The following is a 27,185-nucleotide window of genomic DNA, read 5'->3' as shown; positions in this document are numbered from 1 at the left end:
TAGATTGATGCTTGCTTGTTCATGTATTTGGGAAATTGCAGGCAAGCCGATCATCACAGGCGATCGGCTTAACCTAGCCGATTTTCGCAATCGGTGAAGACCTGCTTGTGAAGATTACCATTTTCATTGGCTTTCAGTCGCAGGCAGGAGCCGGGCCGCCTACGAAAATGCTTTTTTTTTTTACCGCCTGGAGAATCTTATTTTATCGAAATGATTGAATCATGGTTTCAGTGTGCGAAATATATGTAGTTGAAGCGTTTGTAGTATACTACTACTCTCTCCTATTCATATTCCAAGTGGTTTGATTTTTTTATAGTCAAACTTGTTATGTTTGACCAAATTTATAGAAAAGATAACAATATTTTTAACAAAAGAAATATATTTATTTTATTATTTAATAAAACTAATTTGGTGTTGTAGATGTTACTAAATTTTCCTATAAGTTCAGTCAATTTTTTCTATAACTAAGGGACTGAGGGAGTATTATATATACACGGTTCTAAATCATTCGCTGACTTGTGATGCGATGCAACTTGGTCGTCGATCTGTTGAACTATTCCATGTCGATCTCCAACAACGTAGATGAACAATGATTGGTAGTGGAACAATTAATCTTTTATTAATCCTGTGGCCAGTTTGCAACCAGGCATACGAGCATGACATCTATTCTATTATATTATTAAAACAGCTTTGAAATAAGCCACGACGTTCGCTATGGAGGCTAGAAATTCCCGCATTAATCGGAGAAAAAGAAAAAAAAAGACTCCAAGTAGAAATACTCCCAACGTCCCTAAATATTTGACGCCGTTAACTTTTTTAAACATGTTTGACCGTTCGTCTTATTAAAAACTTTTATGAAATATGTAAAACTATATGTATACATAAAAATATATTTAACAATGAATCAAATTATAGGAAAAATTAATAATTACTTAAATTTTTTGAATAAGACGAACGGTCAAACATGTTAAAAAAGGTCAATGACGATAAATATTTAGAGACGGAGGTAATACAATTTAAAAATAGCTGAAATTCGGAATTAAAATAAGAATATTGAAAGAAGAGTCCATGTAATAAACCAATACTAGATTAATCAAAATTCCAAATAAAAATAAAATAAAATCCAAAATTAGAAAAGAAAAGAAGAGTCCAAGTAGGAATACAATTTAAAAATAACTGAAATTCGGAATTAAAAATAAGAAATATTGAGAGAAGAGTCCATATAAGAACTCAATACAAATTAATTAATATTCGGAATAAAAATAAAAATAAAGTCTAAAATTAGCAAAAAGAAAAGAGTAGTTCGAGTAGGAATACAATTTAAAATTAACTAAAATTCGGAATTAAAAATAAGTAATATTGAAAGAAGAATCTATATAAGAACTCAATACGAGATTAATTAAAATTCAGAATAAATAATAAAATAATATCCAAAATTAGAAAAACTAAAAGATAGTTCAAGTAGGAATACAATTTTGAAACAACTGAATTTCAAAAATAAAAAATAAAAATATCAAAAGAACACTATACGGTATTAATTAATTTTTTTTCTAAAATTAGAAAAAGAAAAAAGATTTCAATTAGGAATACAATTTATAAATAACTAAAATTGGTGATAAAAAATAAAGACCGTTGAAAGAAAAAGCCATCTAAAACACATGATGAGATAAATTAAGTACCATACCTATAAAGGAGTAGAGGGGCGGCGGTTGATACGACATATAAAAACTGTTAATAAAACACCAAATAGAATCCTAATGACGATTAAAAGGAGGAACGGCAGGCGGGCCGTGAAGCAAACGGGTAAGGCGGTTGCCGGGACTTCTAAAAAGTAAAAAAATAAACCCTATTGTTAATCATATTTTATTTTTAAAATCTCAATGACAATAAAAATGAGAAGCAGTGTGCGGGGTGTACAAGAGTATAGTTGTAGAGCCGCCGATGGTTGGCGGGACTTTTAGAAAACAAAAAATAAATTCCAACGATAGTTATGTTTGATTTTTAGAATCCCAATGATAATAAAGTGTAGGCGGCGGATGGACCGTAGAGGAGTATAGTGGTATCGTTTGACGGGACTTCTAAATATTATAAAAAATGTAACCCAACGAGACAATAAACTCTAAAAACTACGAGGTCCAATTTTTAAAGATTCGAAACTTCTAAAAGTAAAAAAAAGCCCCTAATGATAATCATGTTCGATTTTAAAATCTCAATGACAATAAATAAGGGAGACAGCGGGCGAGCCATAAAGGAGTACAATGGCAAAGCCACTGACGGTTTGACGGGACTTATAGAAAGTAAAAAATGAATCCGAACGATAATTATGTTCGATTTTTAAAATCCCAATGACAATAAAGAGAAAAAACAATGAATAGGCTGTAGAGGAGTATAATGGCAGCGTTTGATGGGACTTCTAGAAATTATAAAAACGAAACCCAATGAAACAATAAACTCTAAAAACTATAAGATCCAATTTTTAAAGGTTTCAAAGAGAATGGATATAAATAGTAGTAGATCGAGCAAGCAAATAAAGAACGATATGACAGAATTAAGGGGTAGCAGCTGGTGTGACTTTTAAAAACAATATAATTAGAAATATGGGGATGATAAGGTTTGGTCTGTCAAAGTCTTAAGACAAAGAAATAGCTATTTAATAATTTTTTAGTAAAATCATACTGAAAAATATATGATTTTATTTAGGTGCTAGCCGCACAATTGCGCGGGCCACCCAGCTAGTTAGATAGTAAAGAAATGTTGATTTTATTTTGTTGTAATATAAACTAACATATATTTATATAATAAAAATTTGTTGTGGAAAAACGTTTTCTTCTTCAACTTTATGGGAGTAACATCTAGGTTCGAAATTCCGGAACTAGATTTCTGAAATTTCCGAATTTTCGGATGTGTCGTTGGGTTCCCGATACACAGTGGTCTCCGATCAAAAATTTCGGCAAAACACTGTTTACGGTCGAGATCCCCAATTCCCATTTCCCAGTCCCCACCTCACTTTCTCCGCCATCCTCCCTCAGCTGGAACTGGAGGCAGCGGGGTGGCTGGAGTGGCCGGCGGCAGATTCGCTGCTCTCTGGCGCGACGACGACGACGACGACGAGCCGCGCGGCAGCGTGGCCCTCGCATCCTCGTGTTTGGCTGGAGTGCCGGCGACGGTTTCGTGGGTGTCGGGTCCGGCGCGACGACGACACAAGCCGCGGGCCTCGCATCCTCATGTTGTGTTCTTGATATTCGGGAATGGGGTTGAAAGGGATGAGGGAATTGCTTGATGCATCGGCTCGAATCGAGCCTATGCATTGAGCCGGCATTTTTTTGCGTTCCAGACCTCAAAGGTGCCGGTTCTGGAACCCGGCACATATCAGTTCCGTCATCTGTCATCTATGCCGCCTTCGTGGTGCAGGTTGGGAAAACTGGCACCGAAGGAGGTTTCCCAACCTACACTATTTAGGTATTCTGTAGTAGTGGCATCCACTTGGGCTGTGGAGGTTGATGAGGGAGTTAGGTCCCGATCTTCCGATAGGTATTGATAAACAGTCGATTTGGGCAGAATCGTGACACAACTCGATCCGGCTTCTAAACGATCACGCTACTGAGCCCCGCAATCGCAGCACCACGTCTCCTCTGGTTATCAACCGTGCCGAAACCTGGTTGACCTCGCCGAGAAGGCTAATCCCTGCATGCGAATCGAAGAACACAAGCAAGAACAAGATAGATTGCAACCAAATTACATATGAATGATTAAGCACACAAATTTGGGGTTCCACAAACCGATCTAGCGGTGAAACTGTTATTGACAGAATAATCTAAGCAAAACCCAACTCTAAACAATGACGACTACTGAATTAATATGATTAGGGACGTCCTAGGGTTGCCCTAGGGTGCACACCCCATTGGGCTAAGCCCACGACACAATTACAAGGCCCAAAACTCAAATCAGATTCGGACTGGATGAGGTACGTGGCTTGTTTTGCAGATTCCCGGCAGCTTGGTAGGAATTTTGACGTGGGACCAAAACCATCTGAAAGTAGACTCTATAAGCTTTCCAACGAGTACTTATGGGCCCCGAAATTCCTTCCTTATCAGCGGCTAAGTCCGTTTGAAGTTGATACTATCAGGAGGCCCAAATCCGAATCCAAAACGTGTAGAACTTTATCTATTGTCTTCTATGGGCCAAAAGTGACGTGGTGAGATGAAAGAAGACTTGGAGAAGGTCTTGGTTTGGTCCCCAATCAACTTCTTTAATCATCCATGCATTAGTTACACTCAGTCTCTTTTCCTTTGCCCAAGCAAGTACCTCTGCAAACGAGAACACAAAACTCATTGTGTAGCAACGTTTGTTCAAATATATAACAAATAAATCTAATGTAAAATATATGCACCTTTATTTGATTAATACACAAGGTAGTCAGGGTTATATCCGAGCTAGTTATGTCCTCATCATCCTCCCCTTCTTGATTGGAAACCGTCCTTGGTTTCACCTTCTCATGGAGCGTATTGTACTTATCTTTGTGTATCACAACATCCTGTACGGAACATTTCTTGATGGCCATATGATTGGATCCTGAAATCTTGGTAGCCGAAAAACCACTGCGTTCTCCTTCTTGCAAACCAACATGTAACTCATTTAAACAACTAGAGGAACTAGATAGAGAATTACTTTTACGTATGCAGTCCTCTAGACAATACGTTTCATCAGGAAAAGGAGGTATAGTCAAATTCGAACAAATATATACTCGATGCATATTATATTCACCTTTACTATCATAATTGCCAATAATATAAAAAATCACATCAGAAGGATATAGCAATTAAAATCTAGCAAATAATTTCTTCTCTAAACAGTTGAATGGACAAAGATTATCAAATTGAATATAACCCCAAGTAGTTAAAGAAGATAGTAATTTAAGCATTTCTTTCTCGCTAGCAATGTGAATAACATGTTTAAATTCAACACATGGTAGCTCTACTATAGAACTAACATGTTCATTCACTAGTTGTGGCATGGATATAAGTGAAGCATCGCACAACTCTTCTTTATCAAAAGAAACATCAAACAAATTATTTTGTGACAAAGGTATTTCAGCAATTGTTTCCACTATGGGTTGCTCTAATGTAGCATAAGTAGTGAACATAGTTAGCACATCATAAATATGCATACCTTGAGTAGTTGTAGCATCATTATCATTACCTTTTTCTCCTCTTCAGAAATTATAGGTGCTTGATCAATTATAGTCATTGTTATATTCGAGCTAGTTATGTCCTCAGAGGTCTCCCGGATTTTACATTATAATTGCCATTTGAAATGAACATATCAAGTCAAGTAGAAAGCATAATATAAAACCCGAAACCTCAGGTAAAAGACACAGGGGATGAAGCCTGAGATGTGCTCGTCAAACCCCACGAAGGCGGAGAATAAATGTGTTACACATTCAGGAGACTTAACAAAATAGCTAAAGCTCTGCCACCTCCCAAATGTTCTAAACCCATACTCATGTGACTCTAGTTCCGAGGATGTGCACTAGCTTCACAATTTCATTTTAAGCAATGATACACATAAGAAAATATAACTAAGATAAATAAAATTCAGATTACAACTACTTTGGTTATACATAGGTCGACCGGTCAAATAATCAAAGATTCACAAAAGCTTGGCTAACCAAACCTCAACCAAACCGACTATGGGTAGGCCCCTGTTAGAATCAAAGTCCTGAGCATAACAATGGTCTTGAGCTCTCTATTTAAACTAAATCTATCACTTACAAAACGAAGTTATATTCATATGGCAAGAGTCAGTACATTAATCTAATTAATGTACTTGCAAGAGCAAAATCAAATCAACATACATGAAGGCTCTAAATCAAGGAAGGCTTGTATCTAGTCTAAAGCAAAGCAAATTTTATTTCGCAAACATTTTGCAACGTATTTAAGGTAAACATTTGCAAAGAGTAAAGCATAATTAACATAGCATGGCATGGCATCATAGTACACACACACACATATATACATATATACATGGATATATATATATATATATATATATATATATATATATATATATATATATATATATATATATATATATATATATATATATATATCCATTTCTTCAGCCCATACCGGGCAAAATTCATCATTTCAAGTACATCAAACAAGTTCACAAACATTTGTAAAACATAATAGTATACACACATCACATGACGATATCGCCCATGATTGTGAGCACGGCTAATTGATTAGTTTTAGACGACTCTAGAGAGTTTGTATAGCTTTACCTATGTGATATGAACACTATAGTTTGTTTTGTGCTGGCCAAACCACTACCGCACTCTCAGGTTGTGTGGGGTCTAGAGGTCATAACAAGACTTTTTACATTGACTACTGTCTAACCTTGTATGAGCACAATAAGTGTGAATCCACTCTACTCTTAAGTCCTAGAGCTGTTAGGTGGCGCGCCCACGCCTTATCCCAACACTGGGGCGACGAACACAACTGTTCCCCTAGGAGGCACGTTATCGTTAACTATATAAATTTCTAAAATTTAATAATCAAAGATACACTACTTAAAAAATAAATTTTGTGAATGCACCCCCTTGTTTCTCTGGCAGACAAAAAGAAGGATATAGTACGTAAAAAGATTTGAAAAGTTATTGGTCCATGTGCAAAAATATTTTTACTGGTGAAGTATTAATTAAGAGTCCCGTTTATAAAATAAGCCTATTTTCGCCGTGGTTGCATTTGAGAAAATACCGTTTGCAAAGATCGTTTCTACTAGTGATAGGAAATATTTGAACTAGGGCAAATATATATACATATTTGAACTAGGACAAATATATATACTATGACAAATAATTTAAAACGGAAGGAGTACATGTTGGGTTGCTTAGTTGACATTGGGAAGGAATCTATATTATTCTCGTGTGTGTCCTTAGCTCCAGAATTTTTTTTAATATACAGTTGTAGTAGTACAAGTGATGTTGTCTGCCCACTTATAACATATGGAAATGCTAAGTAAAGCTGAGTGTGTTGTCCAATTAACAACCACAATAACGCGGCACCAGGTGATGAAATGTTGCTATCTTTGAAGAATCTATTTTCCTTTTCGTCCAGCAGTATAATGTTGCCGGCCTGAGTCCACTATAGCGACAATATATGGTACGAAGACGCACGTAGAGGGCTGAGTTCGTAGCTACCATACTATACCGTGCCTTTGAGTGAGACATACGTACGTACATTACATGCATGAAAGGCATGGCATCCATATCATTGACCATATCTGAAGGTTTTTTCTTGAAACATATCATGGTCGGTTTACCATGTGAGTATAGGTCAACTGGGTAAGTTTCTTATGGTAGAACTAGTATATCCGGGTTCGAATTATAGACTTAATACCATGAAATTATTGTTATGATTAATATTTTTTTATGAACTATTGGCTTTGGAAATGATATTCAATTAAATTTGTTTGGAAAGATATATGCATGTTGGTGTGAGTGCATATGACTAATGTGAGTAAGGTTGTGATATCTATGTCCAGAAATAGTTGTTTTGTTGGATTTTGTGCATTTGACTTGAGGTTAGTTTCAATGGTGAGGGCCGAGATTATACTCAGGGAGATTATGCTCAAGACCACTGATTATACTCAGTGGGGAGTTAATATGTCCAGATGATCAATAATGTTGGGTGACGAAGCCGGTGATGAAGTTCAATACAAGATGACACACGGTAAATGGAAACCGTGTAGTAGAGATCTTCACAGTGGGCCAGCTTCACAAGGTATGTGTGCAAATGTCGATGATCATTGGAGGGGGAAATCGTGGAAGAGTATATGGTGCCACAGTACATGTGGTACTGTACTGTAGCATGCAACTATGTATTGTACGGATCGATAAGCATGTGATGTGTTAAGTCAAGTTTGAGAGATCGGAGAGTTGATAGCTCTTTGTATTATGGTTTCATGAGAAACTTGTGAGGGGTGCTATGGTTGCATCGTGTGAATAATACTTGAGCAAAAAAGATCATATTCAATTTTGAAGGCATCGACAATCTCTTCGGCCGGTTTCATAAGTTTTACGCTATTTTTTGGTTTTTGCATTGACTTGTGATTCTTTGTTTTGCTGCTATGTTGTTCAAGTTAATACAGCCAAAACCTTTCTAATGTTTCATAGGTCAGATCTGGAAGGTTACGCTGATTGTTTCTGGCTAGATTCGAATTTGTTTAAATTTTAGGTTTTGTTTAGATATGCTGAAATTATGTGATAGCCGACCTTCAAGGGTGTTTTATATTAAACCGTTTATTAGTTTGCAAATCTGTCTGGTGGAGTTATTTCTTGGTTTATCTACATTATTGGGACAAGTTGCAGCTCGATCCAACGATTGGTTTTGGAGAAAACATACTTTTACCAAAACTCTATCATGCTTTATGCTAACGGTCAAACCATGAGAGGACCTATGGGTAGACCAGCCAGACCTCGGTCAAACTGACCCTAGTATGTCGGATAGACAGTTATGTGTGTGTTTCCTTAGTTTTTGAGGTTGGGTGTGTTTTGAACTATTAAAGTTCGATTATTTGATTTTCACCGATGTAATTTACCATTCACCCGCTCTGGTAGGCTTGGTATCTTGTTGTTTGATCCTACAAACACGGATATGCTCATATTTATGGAAATTACTCTTTTAGTGGTAGGTGATATAGCCATTGACAACGAGGCGTACTTCGTCGATCTCAAGATATACCGGAGGTGTGTAGTGTAATATTTTGCCCTACATGGAATCAACTCTATCAAAATTTATTTTCTCATCGAATATTTTGCCCATGCCCTAAGTTTTTTCATCGAAATTTTTTGTTCAACATTGTGTTTTAAGTCAGTAAGGTCACATATATAAAACTTTTACCTATAAATTTTTATTATTAATTTTCTAATACGATGTACAACGTATTATGAACATTTCGCCAAAAGATGGATAGCCTAATTGTGCGCCCGCCTAACACTGTCATTGCATGTGCAATGCATGTTTGTTTAGAGATCATGCATGGTCATTGTATATATATATATATACTCGGCGACCTAAATGTAAAATCAGTGGCATAACCTGAGAGAATTTTGACCCTGGACAAACTTAAATATACATAGCGTTTTTAGAGTTAGCTATGGAAACTCTATCATCAATTTGTTTAACAATAATATAATATAATATAATATAATATAATAGAGGGTTCGCCGACAAACCCTTTAGAGCCGACCGTAGCCATATCACATTTTCACCAGCAGACTGTTTAGCCGTCTATGTGACCATAGGCTAGTTAAAATAGATGACCATCGTAGGCGGGCCCCATGCGCTTGCGAAAATCAGTTTTCGCTGGCGGCTACGTTCCGTTAGCAAAAAGATTTTTAGCAAAAAAAAATCATTTTTAAAACCCACCACCAGCAAAAAATATTTTTGCCAAAAAAAAAATCACAAATTCAATCCTCCATAAAGACATCTGTGACATCCCGGCTCAGGGCTTAATAGGATTAATAGAATACTCATGTCAATAAGTTGCAACTTCTTTTCCGAAAGCCGATCTCGAAAAAACTCTGAGGTTAAGCATGCTTGGCCTGGGGCAATTTCGGGATGGGTGACCGACCCGGAAATTCTTCCCGGGTGCGCACGAACTAGCGGGCCCTTGGAGAGTGCGGGGCATCACAGATTCACAGATGGTATTAGAGCCGACCCTTGCAGCTATACGGCGGGCATACGGTGCATACGGGATGATCCACGATGTGGTCGTATGGCATGACGTATGTGCGCCGAAAAATGTCTGTATATACGTGGTGCTAATAGGAGAAGTTCCTGGCCTGAGTTGACCGACGAGGACGTCGGTATCTTAAGGGGGTGAGAATGTGACATCCCGGCTCAGGGCTTAATAGGATTAATAGAATACTCATGTCAACAAGTTGCAACTTCTTTTCCGGAAGCCGATCTCGAAAATACTCTAAGGTTAAATTCTTTTCCGGAAGTCGATCTCGAAAAACCTCTAAGGTTAAACATGGTGCTAATAGGAGACGTTCCTAGCCAGGGTTGACCTACGAGGACGTCGGTATCTTAAGGGGGTGAGAATGTGACATCCCGGCTCAGGGCTTAATAGGATTAATAGAATGCTCATGTAACAAGTTGCAACTTCTTTTCCGGAAGCCGATCTCGAAAAAACTCCAAGGTTAAGCGTGCTTGGCCTGGGGCAATTTCGGGATGGGTGACTGGCCGGGACAACAACTAAATGGTACCCTAATCCCGATGTCACATAGAATATTAAGGTACTCTATCTAAGCAAAGCAATGAACCCGTAACGATGAGAATATATCTTACTTAAATAAGAAAAATAAATACCAAAGGAGATCACGAATACTTACTTATAAAGGAAGCATCCGTCTGTTAAGAACGGAATTTTGCATTAGCCTCGGAAAAGAAGAATCAAGATCGGAGCGGATTTGATGGAGAATTGAGTTGAATTCAGAGTCGGACTACGCATCGGCTGAAAACAGGGCAGGGGCTTGACTTGGCCGATATGGCAAGCAGCTGATACGGTATATATGACTTGGGCTCAGTTTGGGCTTAGATTGAAATAATTGTCATTGCCAACTAGAGATAAAGCTCGATTAAGGCAATTGTATCTATTAATTAGGGTATTTATGTCGGCTTGTTAGAGACTTGGCAAGAGATCACCATGAAGGTCTTATATGTATCTTATCTTAAGGAAAGTTTGAGTCGTGTTTATAATGGACTAAGTTTGTACTCGGGGTATAAATATGAACCCCAGACCATTGTAAAAGGGGGACAATCCAATACAACTTCGGCGGATCTCCACCCTTTTGTTCTTCTTGTTTCGGCGAGTTCTCTCGACAAGAGGTAACCCGTCTCGATGGCTTGTGCTATCGAGGCTATTATGTCATTTTAGATATTTTAGTCCTTTTATCATAAACATCTGCTATCATATGTCTTAGTTAATCTAGTCTTAGCATCTCGATTTAGCTCTACCAGCTAGTTCTCGCTTCAGTGTTCTAGCTGATATCGACTAAGTCGTCTTGCTAGATTATATTAGTTAAGGCATCTACCATCCTGAAAAGTGGTTAATTATTTGATTGTTTAGACTTTAGGTTTATGTATATACTTTGCGATGCATCATCCCTAGTCTTGTTCTGAACCCTAAAAACCAACCTGGAATTAATCATAATAAAGGATAGTATCGGAGTTTCAGCCGATCTTACCTAATATACATGCTTCTTTACCAGTTTTATGTATATTTGCCACTTATATAGATAGATCACTCCATATAAATATATCAAGTCTAGGTCAGTATCGGTTGGGCTATCAATTTGAGAATTTATCTCAATTTGCTATATTTCTATAAATTGATTTGTCTATATAAGTTTGTACTAGAGTATTAGCTAGTACATTATATTTATCTACCTATCTTGCTCTCAATACTGTTCCACCGGTTATTTTTATAATATTGTTTGAAAATTGAATTATCAAACTAAACAGACGATATTACAGCCAATAAGCTTATTTAGGGTTTTTACATGCTTTATCCTATCCGGTATACAGCCAATCTGGTCTAACTATATCGGCTGAGTCCCTCAACAATACGTCATCGGCCTATCGGCCGATCGGCTATTGGTTAACTAATCATGTTTGTTGTTTCCTTGTTGGTTGCAAGATCAAACCAACTAGCACGTCGTTAGCACACTCGAGGCAAGCCTTGGACATGCACTATAGTTAAGCATATCTCCCAGGCCGCCGTGTTTCCCGTCAACACTGTTGTGGTACAAAATCAGAGAGAGTGCCGACATCTCTGGCACTCCTACAAAACCCCCCTAGAAGAATGCCGATATCTCCGGCACTTCCCCAGAACTTCCGAAGAAAACTCCGATATTTGGGGCACTCCTTTCGGAGCTTCCCCTCACTCTTTTCGTACTCTACTACAGCAATGCCTAAGTATATAAGTGAGCTATACTCCACTTGTTGTGTTGTGCCTTGTGAGTGAAATGAAGAACTCATTTTATAGGGTAGCAATGACGGTTAATAGGGAGGCAACCACCCACAGCCGTCATTCAGAGTGCATCCTAGTCCTCCATGTGGCAGCAGATGGTGAGGGGAGCCGATGTCGGTTCCGCTGACCCTTTGTTGATTTGAAAACACGGTGGCCCTTGAGATCTGCTTAATTCCAGTGCAGGTCTAAGGCTAGCCTCGAGTGTGTCAAGGGCGTGCCAGTTGATTTGATCCTGCAATCAGCAAGAAAGACAAAAGCAAAGTTAGTCAGTAAATAGCCGATTGGCTGATAGGCCGATAGGGTATCATTGGTGGTCATAGCCGATGTAGTTAGACCAAATCGGCTATGGACTGGATAGATCATTGAATAATAGACCCTAAACAGGCCTCATCGGCTGTCATATTGCCTATCAAGTTTGAAAAAGAAGCTTAAGGCAATATTATGAAAATAGCTGATAGAATAATGCTTAAAGTAGAATATATAGATAATAATAAAGTACTAGCTAATACTCTAGTACAGACTTATATAAGCAGATCAATCTATATAAACATATCAAATCATGATCAGTTAGTAATTTAGATAGCCCAGCCGATACCGATCTAGCTTGATATGATTATATAGGATGATTTGTCTATATAAGTGGTAAATATACATAAAACTTAGTAAATAAGCATGTATATTAGGTAAGATCGGCTGAAACTCTGATACTATACTTAATTATGATTGTTTCCAGGTTAGTTTCTAGGGCTCGAATAAAAGACTGGGGATGATGCATCGCAAAGTAGATAAAGAAACCTAGAGTCTAAACAATCAAGTAAACAATTACTTTTCAGGATGGTAGATGCCTTAATTAATGTAATCTAGTAGGAAGATGTAGCCGATACCGGTAAGAACCCTAAAGCGAGAACTAGCCGATAGAGATAAATCTAGATACTAAGGCTAGATTAGCTAAGACATATGATAGCAGATGACCATGATAAAAGGACTAAAACATCTAAAGCGACATAATAGCCCCGATAGTACAAGACATCGAGACGTGTTACCTCTTGCGAAGCGAACTCGTCGAAAAGTAAAAACGAAGATGGTAGCGATGCCCCGAAGTTGTATTGAATTGTCCCCCATTTTACAGTGCTAGGGGGTTCATAGTTATACCCTGAGTACAAACTAGTCCATTATGGACACGACTGAAACCTTTCTAAAGATAAAATACAAGCAAGAGCATATACGGTGGTCTCTTACCAAAACTAATCACAACTGACATAACTATCCTAATTAATAGATACAATTGCCTTAATTGAGCTCTATCTCTAATTGACAATGACGGTTATCATGATTTAGGCCCAAACCGAGCCCAAGGTATACCATATCGGTTGTATCGGTTATCATCCTTATCAACCTTGATCAACTCACACTCTATTTTCTAGCCGATATGATATCCAGCTGATGCGCAGTCCGACTCCAAATTCAACTCGATTCCACACCAAATCCGCTTTGATCTTCTTCCTTCTTCTCCGAATCCAATGCAAAATTCTGTTGTTAACACCCTTGGATCCACTGTATTCAGTCGTGCAGGCCTGAATGGACTCCCGGGTCGGTGGGAACCTCCCTGCCAAGGTTGAGCCTAAGAGGCCACAAAAGTGGTTCGTGGCTCCTCTCGGCCTCCCCTTTTGCCAGGTCACTATCCAGTGGGCCCTCATGATAGTACATGGGGGTTGTCCTCAAATTTGTTGGTTTTTCTGTGGTTTGTGGGTACTCGCGTCTGATTAGCCGGATGCTTGTTTTGTCGCATGGCGGGTGGTTTTCATCCATAATTCAACATCATACAAATATTCACCAAGACATGTGGAAATGGTTAGTTCCTCCAACTATGATATTCCATTTTATATTCTTTCGTTTGCTTTTGTGTGCAGGAATTGACAGTCGGATTTGGTACTTAAGGACTATCAATAGCCTCGCCATTGCCGCCCGCCCGTAGCCGAAGCCATGCCGGAACTCCGCTGGCCCGCTCACCGCCGTGAGACTCCCTTGTCCAAGCTCCACTGGCCTATCCGTGCTCCTCCCCACCACTTGATCTGCCGCCTGGGTTCCTCCCCGCTGCCGGATCCACTGCCCGCGCTCCTCCGGTCCTCCCCGTCACCATACGTGCCGCCAGGCGCCTCCCCACTGCCTGATCAATTGCCCGCGCTCCTCCCCGTCGCTGGATCTGCTGCCCGGGCGCATTCTCACCACCCCGTGCTCCTCCCTGTCGCCAGATCTGCTGCTCGGGTACCTTCCAGCCACCCGCATGCCTGCGTGCCACCGGATTCGTCGTTGTTACTGCTGCAGCCGCCTTTGCCACCACGGATGCTGTCATCGTCTCTGAGAGCACCGTGGTGGTGGAGAAGCCAAGGGTAAGGCTAAGGAAAAGGAGGGAGCCGAGGAGAGGAAGGAGGGCGGTGGGAGGTTGGGTTTTTAACTACTAAATTGTTTTTGCTAGCGGTGCTCTTTACATACTGCCAGCGAAAACCCAAATTTCGCTGGCGCACCCTTAAGGGGTCCGCCTAAAAAAATAGAGTTATTTTTCGTGGCGGATCTCCTAACCGTCTATCAGTGAAAATCGATTTTCGCTGTCGGCTTGTGACCCAGAATCCGCCAGTAGATTTTTACTAGCGTTTGTTTTGTTAGTCCGCCAGTAAAAATAAAAGGGTGACGCCAAGAAAATTCATTTTGTAATAGACTAGTACTGGCCCCTTGAAAACGGATATGGTTTCTATAATATATTCAAATTCGGCCGTTTACATCCTATATCGTTTTGAAGTTTCGGATAATAAGGTAATTAACCATCTTTTATTCATTTCCTGTGCAGACGTAGCTAGGTGCCATGTGTCGAAAATAGATGAATGCAGTATTTTAATTCCCCCACATACATCGACTATACAAGTTAATTAGCCCCGTGGCCGTTAAGCATATGGACCCATTCAGAAATACGGAGAGTCCTTTTCAACAACCAACTCATCGCACTTGATCGATCCTAGTTATACTTTTGAGGAGTGAGTGCTCTCAATATTCGGCACCTTACTCACCGGTCTATTCATCACGCGTTCGACATGATTTAATTTATCCGATACTTTTTTACATGTACGTTTGTTTACATAATTAACTATGTTGATATTGTCCATCAACTTTTTTTTTGAGGTAAATTGTCTATCAAACTTTGTGATATATAATTCAGTCCGTATAAAGTTCTAGTCCATATCTCTGTAAACCTCAGGGAAAAAAATTATCAACCTTTATCCGATAGCAAAAAGAACAGGCCACATACGGAGTAGTAATTTATATGTATGTGCTGCTGTGTTCTATCGATAGAAGTATGAAACTGGTTAAACTGAAAGTCTCGACAATACTGTTGGCTATTGGATTACTAATTACACTACTGGAGAGAATCGATCTTTGCTCGATCGGCAAAAACAGCAAATAACTCGAATGTATAACGAACCAGTGCTAAAGAAGGTCTTTAGCACCGGTTAATACACCCAACGGCATATTGTAATTTTTAGTATCGGTTAGTAACACCAACCGATACTAAAGATTATTTTTAGTCCCGGTTCACTCTTTGTCGGAGCATGTGAGGCTCCCCGAGATTTTTAGTACCGGTTGGTAGCAACAACCGGTACTACAGATCAACACCACCAATCAGTACTAAAGATGTATTTTTAATCCCGGTTATTTTAACCGGGACTAAAAATAGTTATCTCTAGTCCCGGATTGTGCGTCTTGGTTGTACAACCGAGACTAAGTTGGGTTGTGAACCGGGAGCAAAAATGAACTCCCCAACCGTGTTAGTTATCGCGATAATTGGTCTTACCGCCAGGTACAATAATGATAGCTGTGCAGGAACTCATGAAACTCTCGTTTGCCATGGTTATCACGATTATCGTGCTTTACCGCCGGGGCATGATAACCTAGCCCTCGAGGTACGGTAAATTTGGGTCCGGTTCACAATGATATTACGAGTACATGACACTATTTCACATTATAAGATATTTTGGATTTTTAATAGATTCAAGCATGTTTTCCTGTATCTGTTTTATATATTTGTGTCTAAATTTATATAGATAATAGTGAAAATCTAAACGAGTGATGGAGAGATCAATATCTCATGATGTGTACATGTCAGTGCCACGCTTTTTCTGCATATGTCTGATATACGTGACTTTGATATAGTATTGTGCGGCGTCAACGTTGTCGTCGACTCTTCCCAGCCTCACGAAGACTCTTTGCTATTGGCTGGTGTGCTCTATAAATACACTGTAATACATATTCATGCAGGCAATGTCGCCATTGCATTGCTAATGCTACTATATACATATGCATATATAGCTTTCTAGCTAGATCAAGTAAGTTTTGAGCGAGCAAGCAAGTTAGGTAGTAGCGCTATATCTTGAAAATTAGGTAATTAATTATAAGATGGCCGGAGATTCGCCGGAGGCGCCGGTCGGGCAGGCATGGACCACCGGCCTCTGCGACTGCTGCGACGACTGCAACAGCTGTGAGCTCAGCTAGAGCTAGTTTTGTACACTGTGGCTAGTTGTAGTACTCCATATATGAACTGAATTGAAGGGTTAATTAATAATAATATGGCTAGCTACTAATTAAGCAATCTGATGGTTGGTGCACAATATTGTATGTGCAGGTTGCCTGACGTTCTTCTGCCCGTGCGTTGCCTTCGGCCTTATCGCCGAGACCCTCGACAGGGGCAGCATCTGTAACGAACTGGCATCAATTAATTACATATGCTAGCTAGCTAGCTATACTCTCTTATATATATTTAACAAAAATATTGACTACTATGACTTTAGTTATGTGACATAATTAAATTATATGTTTGCTTGTGTACGGACGTGTGCAGCTTGCGCCATAGCAGGCATCACCTACTGCTGGATGCGGCCGAGCACGGTGCTCCCAGGCATGCACACCATGTACTCTTGGTCCTACCGCCAGAAGCTCCGCGCCACGTTCGGCATGGCGCCGGAGCCCTGCGCCGACTGCTGTCTGCAGCTCTTCTGTGACAGATGTTCCCTCAGCCAGATGTACCGCGAGCTCAAGAACCGTGGCGTCAACCCTGCCAATGGTAATTAAACCCGGCTCACGCCTTACCATATTCTACATTAATTATATTTTTAATAATGATAGAATTATGTGAACTGTTACATTGATCTCGTCCTTGTTTTAATTAATATTCCACCACATAACCCATTTTATTGTAAAATCTCAATCATCCAAAGTTGCTCTGCGTACATGAGTAACTGATTCAGCCCATTTCATCCAACATGAATTCACCATGGCCATATCGCCCCAGCATGGCTAAGAGCTGAATCCAGCTCAAGCTCGTTATTAGACCTATATTTTCTCGACTCGAGGTCGGGTGAAGGGCATGTTTACTGTGAGCTGGAAGCAACACCATTCTTTAGCTAAGGACGAGTTAATTTGAGTCAAACTCATCACACCACTCTGGAGAAGCCTGACCTGGCTGGTATGGTGATATGGCCCAATGCTCAAGTGTGGGTGGGAAGTAGCCAATTTTGGTCTAGAAGAGTTGGGTGGGTATCTGTGGTTTTGCAACAATGTATGTTATCGGGCGAAATATAGAAAAAAGTTGATAATTGAGGTGGTTTATGTAATTTTGCCTTTAATTATTTAATTTAGACCCACATAAATAATTTAGGCCCACATAGAATTGAACCTGAGAATAAATTGACCGCCATAGGAAAAGCTTATTACATACTTTTCTCAAACGGTTGTGTGTATCATAGAAAAAGGTAGAGTCCTGGGATTTTTAGCAAAACTAAAAAGAACCGCTAGTGTGCAGAAGTGTTGTCAGTGCGCGTCACACCAAATCAATCTTCTTTTGAAAGAAATCAGCACGAGATTGTTCTATTTCATTGAATATAGAGGTAAAAATTAGAACTCCTTGGGGTAAGGAAACAAAAGACTATACAGTGCTATGCGCAGCCTTTGATTGGTCTAGTAGAAATTCCCTAAGCCGCCTTTGCTCCTGCCATAGCCCAAGTTCTTGCCTCTGTTTTTTGTCAGGACGCTAGGAGCCACGGTCTCCTAGTGCTCGAAAACCCGTTGGTTTCTTTCCTTCCAGATTTCTCAGTCGACGAATAGTATTATGGTCCGTAGGCCTCATTTGGGTACTTCCTTTTTGTTGGCTAGTATTTCCTATCAGTTTTGGACGCTCTGGCTTGGATCCCAGTGGCTCGTGTCCCGTTGCCGGCATGCCACCCAGGAGGCAGTTAGGCTCCAAATCATCTTGTTGTATCTACAGTGGGTGATTAGGTGGCTTGCCAACTTGTTCATCGTGTGGCGGAGGGGACATATCTCATTGTTTGGCTAGCCTCTAGCAACGAGTTGATTGGATGTCCATACTCTATTGTGCTATTGTGTATCACTAGCCACGCGTAAAATTTGCACTTTGCAGGGCCCGTGCTCTCCAAATTAAGTCATTTTTATTGGTACCTTTGGTTCTTAGGTATTGTGTGCAGTATATGCTGGTGAGGCTGAGTATTTTTCATGGTTCGATAGCTTCCAAGTGATTTGGTCAGGCTCATTTTGGTCGAGAAGGATGCCCTGGGTTGCGTCCCACAGGGACACGAGTTCGTTGATCAGATATACCATGTTCTCAACGCCTTCAGGCAAGGAATTTCCTCTTTTTTTGGACACTACATAGGCTAGTGGCATAATGTCTTTTGGCCTTTGCCCATCTAGCTAGGCAGAGTCCTAGAAGCGAATTGTGTTGATATCCCCGATGGTTATTTTAGTGGCCGCGGCGAAGAGCAATTTGTCTGTTTCATAAGGTGGCGTTTCAAGGCCCACCTACGGCTTGGTGGGGTCTTTCCATTCGTGCCAGAGCCATCTTAGTCGTAGGGCCCTCATGAACTTCTACATATTGAGAACTCCCAGTCCTCCTTGTGCGGTTGGGATGCACTTCTTTTTCCAGTTAATCATGCATTTCCCCCCTGTGATGGCCCTTGTCCCCGCCCATAGGTGCTTCCTTATCTTCATGTCAAGGAGACCTAGGGCTTCTTTGGTCTCCTTGAGGGCGTGAGAAGGTAGATGGGCTGCACTATCAGTGTCGACTTGACTAGTGTTGAGCACCTGGCTGGTCCCATGTTTTTCCCCCTCCAGCCAATGACCCGCGTTGCAGTATTGTGGAAGGTCGGTTTTATATCCATCTTGCCCATCCTTCCAAGGAGTTGTGGCAGTCCTATGTATTTTATAGGGAAGTGTGCCCGCACCAATGGCACACCGTTTAGAATGGAGTCCAGATCTATGTTCTCGCATCTGATTGTGGCTACCTGAGATTTTTGCTTGTTTGTGGCTAGGCCATGTCTAATGCTGGAAACACATAAGGATGTCAATGAAGGTCAAGACATCCTTCCTGATGGGATTGATGAAGACCACTTCATCATCGGGGTACATGGAGATTCTTAGGCGGGTTGCTCTGCCCTGTAGCTTGGTATGGCCTTTAGATTTGTTGCTTTGGAAAGGAACTATTATAAGGGGGATTGATTGCCAGGATGAAAAGAAGCGGTGATAGTGGGTTGCCTTGCCTTAGGCCTCTATCATGTAGGATTTTGCCACCCGGGATCCCATTGAGGATTGCTTGCGATGTGGAGGTGCAATATATGGTTGTCACCCAATATGTCCATTTCTACGGGAATCCATCGTGCTGTAGCATAGCCAATAGCTAATCCCAGCGCACTGAGTCGAATGCCTTGGTTATGTCAAGTTTGAAAAGTAGCATTGACTGCCTCATTCTATGGTACCTTCTTGTCATGGATCCTCCTGCCTTTGATAAAGGTACTCGGATTGACTGAGATGAGGGTCCACATATGGGGTCTTAGGCGCAGCGCCAACAGCTTAGAGAGGATCTTTGCTATGCTGTGCATTAGGTTGATGGGTCAATAATCTGTCACTTCTTATGCACCCTTCTTGTGAGGAATTAGGTCAGTGTTGGCCGAGTTCAAAAGACTCATGTTTGCGCATCATAGGTTGTTGGTCGAGTTGAAGACTGCAACAATATTTTCTACTTTGATGATGTCCTAGCAGACCTTGAAGAAGTTTCCAGTGTAGCCGTCTAGCCCTAGTGCCTTATCAATTGGCATCTCCTTAATTACCCGGTAGATTTCCTGCTCCATTAAAGGTTCGTTTAGGTGTGAGAGGTCCACTGTCGGAACATGTAGTGCCTGCCAATTGAGCTCACACGTTCTTGGCTTTGGCTAGCCCATTATCCTTCCAAAGTGCTCGCAGATTACGATCTCCTTGCCATCGTGGGTCACAACCTAGCCGCCTTCCTTGTGCAATCTTTTAATGTTGTTCTTTCTTCTTCGCGCGTTAATTTTGAGATGAAAAAATTTTGTGTTTGTGTTCCTCTCTTATATTCGCTATGCGGGAGGCCTGCCTTTTCCTCACACGCTCGATCATTGCTAGGCCAAGTAGACGGCGTTTGAGACATATTCTTAGGAGGTGCTTTAGCGCTGTAAGTTCTATTTGCTCTTGTGTGTAGGCATTGTATAACATCAAGGGCCATGTGGAATTGCAATTTTGCCTCTGTGCAGATTCCCATAGACCACTCTCTCAGACACTTTCCCGTGGTTTGTAGCTTGTAGTTCAGTTGATGAATGGGTTGTGTGTGTGTCGTTTGTATGTTTCATGCAGTAGTGATGATGTCTTTGAAACCTGGGATCTTTGTCCACAAGTTCTCAAACTTTGATACATTGGAGAGAAGCAGAGGGCAGTGGTTTGATGGGCCTATTGGTTACGCATGCAGGACGTACTGAGGAAAGGCTAAATCTAGGCCTCATTACATAAACATTTGTCTAGTTTTACAAATGGTCGGTTGTCTCTAATTGCTCCAGGAGTACTTCTTGTTTTGCAGGTTGACTTCTTATAGCTCACAATGGTCGAGGGCTAAGAGGAAACAACTCATAAACGTGAGGCTTATGTTCGTGTTACTCTTGTCTCTAGCCCTGTATATCATATTGAAAGCCCCCAGGAGTGACCAACTCTCTCCTAAGCTTGGCATTAGTCTGCTAACATACCTCAGGGAGGCATGTTTAAGCCGTTGTCTTGTGGGGGCGTACACTTCTGTGAGCATGATGGAAGTTTGGATGATTGGGACATACACTGAGGTAGGGAAGCATCCTACGTGGACATCTTGGACATTGATCGTGTTGATGTCCCAGAGTAGTAGGATTCCTCCTTTTATCCCTCCGACTGGCTTGAAGACAAAGTGATCAAGTTTGTAGAACCCTAGGAATCGGGCGAGGGAATCATCGATGTTTTAAAAATTTGTTTCGCCGAAGATTTGGCCTGCTGGGCTGGTAGCCTGTTGCGTTCTTAGTGGGTGTCCTAGTGCACGGTTTGGGCCGTGGCTTGGGCTGTGGAGGCCGAGGTGCTGGCCCAACCTGGTACATTTCTTTTCCGATGCTAGAGGCCCTCATTCGCTACATCCGTTACCCTTATCGTTGCTAAGGTCGCCACCATGATCACACAGATCTCGGAATTAATTTTCGTTCATGGAATGTTTTGGCCCTGATTCACATAGACTAACATAATTATTATATCAAATGGAGTAATCTAACATGTTATTTTACCTATTTAATTATATCAACCATAAAAGTTCATATACCCTCAATGTAATTTCTCTTCAAAACATATCCAAAATGTACATACATGATATTATCATCTGTCACTTCCATCAAAAGTCATTCAAAATTGATGTACACACGAAAAAAAGATAAAGTATATTTTTCGTAATTGTGTGGAGTTTTTTTTAAAAGAAATTAACGCACGGATTTAGGACTAATTAGCAGCTGACAAATATATTCTTCGGATTTTTTTTAGATTATTCCAAAATCTATGTTAACTTTTTTTTAAAAAAAAATAACTCAATACTACAGTGTCAAAATTCAAAATATTTTTTTTCTAAATAATATCTTATAGTTATATTGGATAATTTGAGAAAAACACTACTACTTGATACGTTTTTGACATCCATGTATATAAAATCTTGTAGTTAATATTGATGGGGATCCATTCTTTGTGTTTTTGTTTTTCAAGGATGGGTAGTGAACTCCCAGAAGATGACTTCTGCGCCGATACCTTTGCAAGACATGAGGCGTTGACAGTCAATAATATATTGGTTCAACCGGCTCTACGTGTTGAACTTTGCATGAAGGCTTAAAAAGCTCTCCAAATAATATTTTGTGGCTGCTTTTTGGAGCTTGCACAAGAGCAAACCAAAATAAAAAGGAGGACATAGACATTTGACGTTCGCTCCCTGTTATATGCTACGTATGTGTATGTATGCTTTGTCCCAATCCCCACTACTCGATATGTAAGCTGAGGGGTCCTAATATGGTGCTCTCTATTGGTACTATTGATAATAGAAAATAGAGAGAATCTATTCTATACCACTGAGTTTGTTCGAGTTGAATGATTTGCCATCGACATTGTCTCCTTCTATAATATACCAATGACTTTATCAATTGTTCTACAATACGTCATTGGGCTAGACACTATTTTCAAAAATACCCAAAATACCCTTATATACATACAAGGTTACCAATTAATTTATCCTATTAGAAGTTTCAAAAAAAAAATTATATGGCCTACTTACACAACATGGAAGTTTGTATAGAAGTTTCAAGTTTTTTACATTTATATTTTTTGTAAAAAAATATATAACTCATTTGTTATATGCTATATAAAATACATTTTATTGATGTTTTTAATATAAAACATCTTTCATACACTAAATAAGATATTTTTGTGCTATTATCTCTCGTATAAACAAATTTTCTCTCATATACCACATAAAAATATTATTTTCTAAAATCTAAATATACCAGAAAAAACTTGAAACATGTATACAAACTTCCATTTTGTGTAACGAGGCCACATAAAAAATTTTATATTTTTTTGAAACTTCTAATGAGATAAATCAATTGTTAATTTTGTATGTCTCTAAGGGTATTTTGGGTATTTTTGAAAAGAATACCCAGTCCAATGGTGTATTGTAGAACAATTGATAAAGTCGTCGGTATATTATAGAAGGAGACAATATTGATGGCAAATCGTTGAACTCGATCAAACTCAGTGGTATAGAATAGATTCTCTCTAGAAAATAATATAAATCGTGGATCTAGTTTTATCTAAGAGCTCAAATCTATTTATGTTATCATCTCACTTTACTCTACTGGAAATGTAGAGAGGCATAATTATAAAAATATGTGTATAAAATGACCACACGAAGGGGCATATAAAAAAGATCACGAAATTAGTTTTGCCGAACGGCATATATATAGATGATGAAACTAACAGAACGGTAAAGATGTGAAGTAAGGAAACATGGAAATAGAAATTGGGTGGAAAAAATATATCCCTATCTCGCAGAAAAAGGAAAATAATCAATTCTATCTGTATGTCTGCAATGCAGCAAAGCAAACACCAAAAATGTGAAATCATCTGTCCATATCTTACCGTGGAGGAAAATCAGGAAATACCGAACGGATGGATGGATAAAAAACTAGACTAGATACAAGATAACCCTAATCATTAAGTTAATAAATTAGTGATATGCTCTTGTAAACTGGCATTCATATTGATCTACTGGTAGTATAATATTATCTTTAGTGAGCACCGTCGCGTTTCTTATGTTGAATGAATGATTATCTCATCTTTATATAAATGAACGATTATTATGCCCTAACATATCCATGGCCCCCGTCGTTCAAAAAATATGTCGATGGCCCATGTGAATTGGGCTAATGTGTTTCGATCGGGTGATATGGGAACATCACCGGCAGCACCAAATTACTACCAATGTCAGAGAATTGAAAGACATAATTGGTTTCTTCAGTGCTCTCTGTTAGGGTTGTCTATTGGATCACCTAGGTTTAGATCTAGTCGGGTTGTCTCTATTGGGTTGATGAACGACATTGTAGATGAAAGTGAGAGGGTTTAGATACCGACCGGTTGAGGTGTTCGTGGAGGAAGGGGCGCCGGACATCGTCGTTGTCGTTGCGGCTCGACGTGGACGGCGGCGACGGTGTGCTTGGTGCCGATGGCGGTGATGCAGCGGCTGTCGTAGGCAGTGACGCGGTTGTGGCAGCGATGGTGTCGACGACGAGGCGTGGCGCGGCGGTGGACTTCCCGTCACTGGCTGCGCCCCCTCGAGATCGGTTTAGGGTTTATGGGGTGGAGTGGCGGCGGCGACGAACCTTGTGTCTTGTGCCGTCCCGTCCTCCACCCCTCTTTATATGGCACAGTGTGACGGGGGCCCACCAGCCATTGGGCTGGGCGCCCCCGATCAGGGCGCGGGTCAAGGCCCCCTTGAGCCGTTGGGCTCGAGGGGAGGGAGATATATCCAACATTCTCCCCCTTGATCTCACTATTTCTTTTAGCTTTTTCTATTCCATCACAGATTTGCATATAGAGCATGTTTCATCGTCACGGTTAATTACCGATAGATTCGATAGCCACTATACACATCTCTATTCAGAAACAGATACTTTAACTTTTGGGCCCTATAGTCCATTATTCATAAGGCTTCCCTTAAACCCATGCATGCTACATGTTCCTTGAACATGTTGGGAGGTAGGCCTTTCATGAGCGGATCCGCGAGCATCCTTTCTGTTCTAATGTGCTCGAGACTAATTGTTTGATCCCGGACTTTGTCTTTCACAACATAGTACTTTATGTCAATGTGTTTGGCAGCACCACTTGACTGATTGTTGTGAGAGTACATTACTACGGATTCGTTGTTGCAGTATAACTTTAGTGGTTTCTCAATACTGTCAACCACCTTTAAAACCGGGTATGAATTTCTTTAGCCAGTTCACCTGCCCCGTTGCCTCATAGCATGCTATAAACTTGGCATACATAGTAGACCCTGCAGTCATGATCTGTTTTGAGCTTTTCCATCAAATAGCTCCTACTGTTAGGGTGAACACATATCCCGATGTTGACTTTGTATTATCTTTTGCAAAGTCAGAATCTGAATACCCCACTATCTGGAGTGATTCTGACTTTCTGTAAGACTGCATGAGGCCTTTTGTTCCTTGCAGATAATGCAAGACTTTCTATACCAATTTCCAGTGCTCTAGGCCTGGATTACTTTGAAATCTACCAAGTAACCCGGTAACAAATGCCAAGTCAGGTTGTGTGCACACTTGCGCGTACTGTAGGCTTCCTACAGCTAACGCATATGGCTTTGTTTTCATTTCATTGAGCTCATACTGATTTCTGGGACATTGCGATGCCCCATACTTTTCGCCTTTGACTATAGGAGCAGGTGTAGCACTACATCTGTATACGTCGAATTTCTTCAACACCTTTTCTATATATTCTCTTGAAAACCCAAAATTTCTTTATTGTCCCATCAAACTTCAAGTACTACTGTCTCGAAGCTTGTTCTAATCCATAAATGGCTCTCTTTAGACGGCATCCCGTATTTTCGTTTCTTTTCATGACGAAACCTTTCGGTTGTGCCATGTATACTTTTCCCCCAAATCTCCATTTAGAAGTGCCGTTTTTACATCCAACTGATGTAATTCCAAATCATAATGTGCCACTAGTGACATTATAATTCTGAAGGAATCTTTACAAGAGACTGGAGAAAATGTCTAATTGTAATCAATGCCTTCTCTTTGCATGAAGCCTTTTGCCACAAGTCGCGCTTTAAACTTTTCTATATTCCCTCTGGAGTCATATTTGGTTTTGTAGACCCATTTACATCCTACTGGTTTGGCTCCTTTAGGAATTTCTTCTAAATACCAGACATCATTTAATTTCATTGATTTCATTCCATCTTTCATGGCTTCCAACCATTCAGATGAGCGAGCGCTTCTCATGGCCTCTTCATATGAGGTGGGATCATCCTCCATATGCGACTCTTCTATATTATAAACATGATAGTCATCACGGATAGCCGATCTTTTGACTCTTTCATACCTTCTAGGGGCCTCCACATTTGGCACATTATCTGTTTGAGGCTGTTGCAGCTCCTCCTCTGGTGTGGCAATAATTTCTGTTGAATCCTGTAAAACAGGTTCCTCACTTTTATTCATTGTTGCCACAGGAGAGATAACAACAGGTGTTGGTACCGCAACGGCATGCATTGCTGGCACAACATCAGCAGGTAGAGAGAAGAAAGGTTCCTGAGTCGACGGAGCAGGTACAGACACCCGCCTCTCCTCAAGATCAATTTCTCGAACTACCAAGCTCCCCCTAATCATTTCGTCTTCCAAGAAGACGGTGTGTCTCGTTTCTACAAACTTTGTATAACTGTTTGGACATTAGAAACGATGACCCTTTGATCTTTCAGAATAGCCAATAAAATGGCAGCTTACAATTTTGGGTTAAATACTTTATCCTTTGCAGGACTCCCCCACACACAAAGGATCCATAGCTCATACGGTGTTTTGGGCACCGATGCATTCTATGCATTGTATGCATTGTTCTAAAACTGAGAACTCCAATGGAGGAAGAATTACATTTTACATTCTTAACTAGTGTCTCAATTCTCCCCCTCGAAATATGGCCTAAACGACAGTGCCATAATTTTGACGAGACATCAGGAGTTCGCTTTCTTTTCTTTTATCAACGAGGACACAACATTCACATTCTCAGAAAGAGATAACAAATAAAGCTGATCTTGCAACACAACAAGACCAATACATGCATTATTATACCATAGTTCACATTTGCCATTTCCAAAATGGCAATCATATCTATCAAAATCCAATTTGGATACACTTATTTCTTTGCAAAGAAGGGACATAAAAACATCTCGAAGTAAAAGTATGAAGCCATTCACGAGCTCTAGGCAAATATCTCCAACAGCTTCAACTTTTGCTTCAACTCCATTGGCAACTCTGATGGATCTTTCGCTTCTTTGCGTAGTCCTCATTGAACGGAATCTCTTTAAACAATTGCATATATGAATAGTTGCTCTAGAATCAATCCACCATGTGGATCTAGAATAACTAACCATAATGAGATTCATTTACAAATGTAATAATGTTCTCACCTTTCTTTGCAATGATCACTGTCAAGAAGTCAGGACGATCATTTTTTTTTTGGAATGTCTTGTCTTC

General features: G+C 40.1%; 1 protein-coding gene across 1 annotated transcript; it reads left to right on the top strand.

The window, feature by feature from the left end:
- Positions 1–16,366: 16,366 nt before the first annotated feature.
- Positions 16,367–22,609, top strand: LOC127777785 (cell number regulator 4-like). The gene is made up of 4 exons (XM_052304402.1): positions 16,367–16,567; positions 16,712–16,783; positions 16,928–17,149; positions 22,147–22,609. Exons 1-4 carry the CDS (start codon positions 16,486–16,488, stop codon positions 22,209–22,211), a joined length of 441 nt encoding a protein of 146 aa, XP_052160362.1. The 5' UTR covers positions 16,367–16,485; the 3' UTR covers positions 22,212–22,609.
- The last annotated feature ends 4,576 nt before the right edge of the window (positions 22,610–27,185 follow it).

This window comes from Oryza glaberrima, chromosome 6 (genome assembly GCF_000147395.1).
Source record: "Oryza glaberrima chromosome 6, OglaRS2, whole genome shotgun sequence".
NCBI classification, from domain to species: Eukaryota; Viridiplantae; Streptophyta; class Magnoliopsida; order Poales; family Poaceae; genus Oryza; species Oryza glaberrima.
This window is presented reverse-complemented; position numbering and strand designations above follow the sequence as displayed.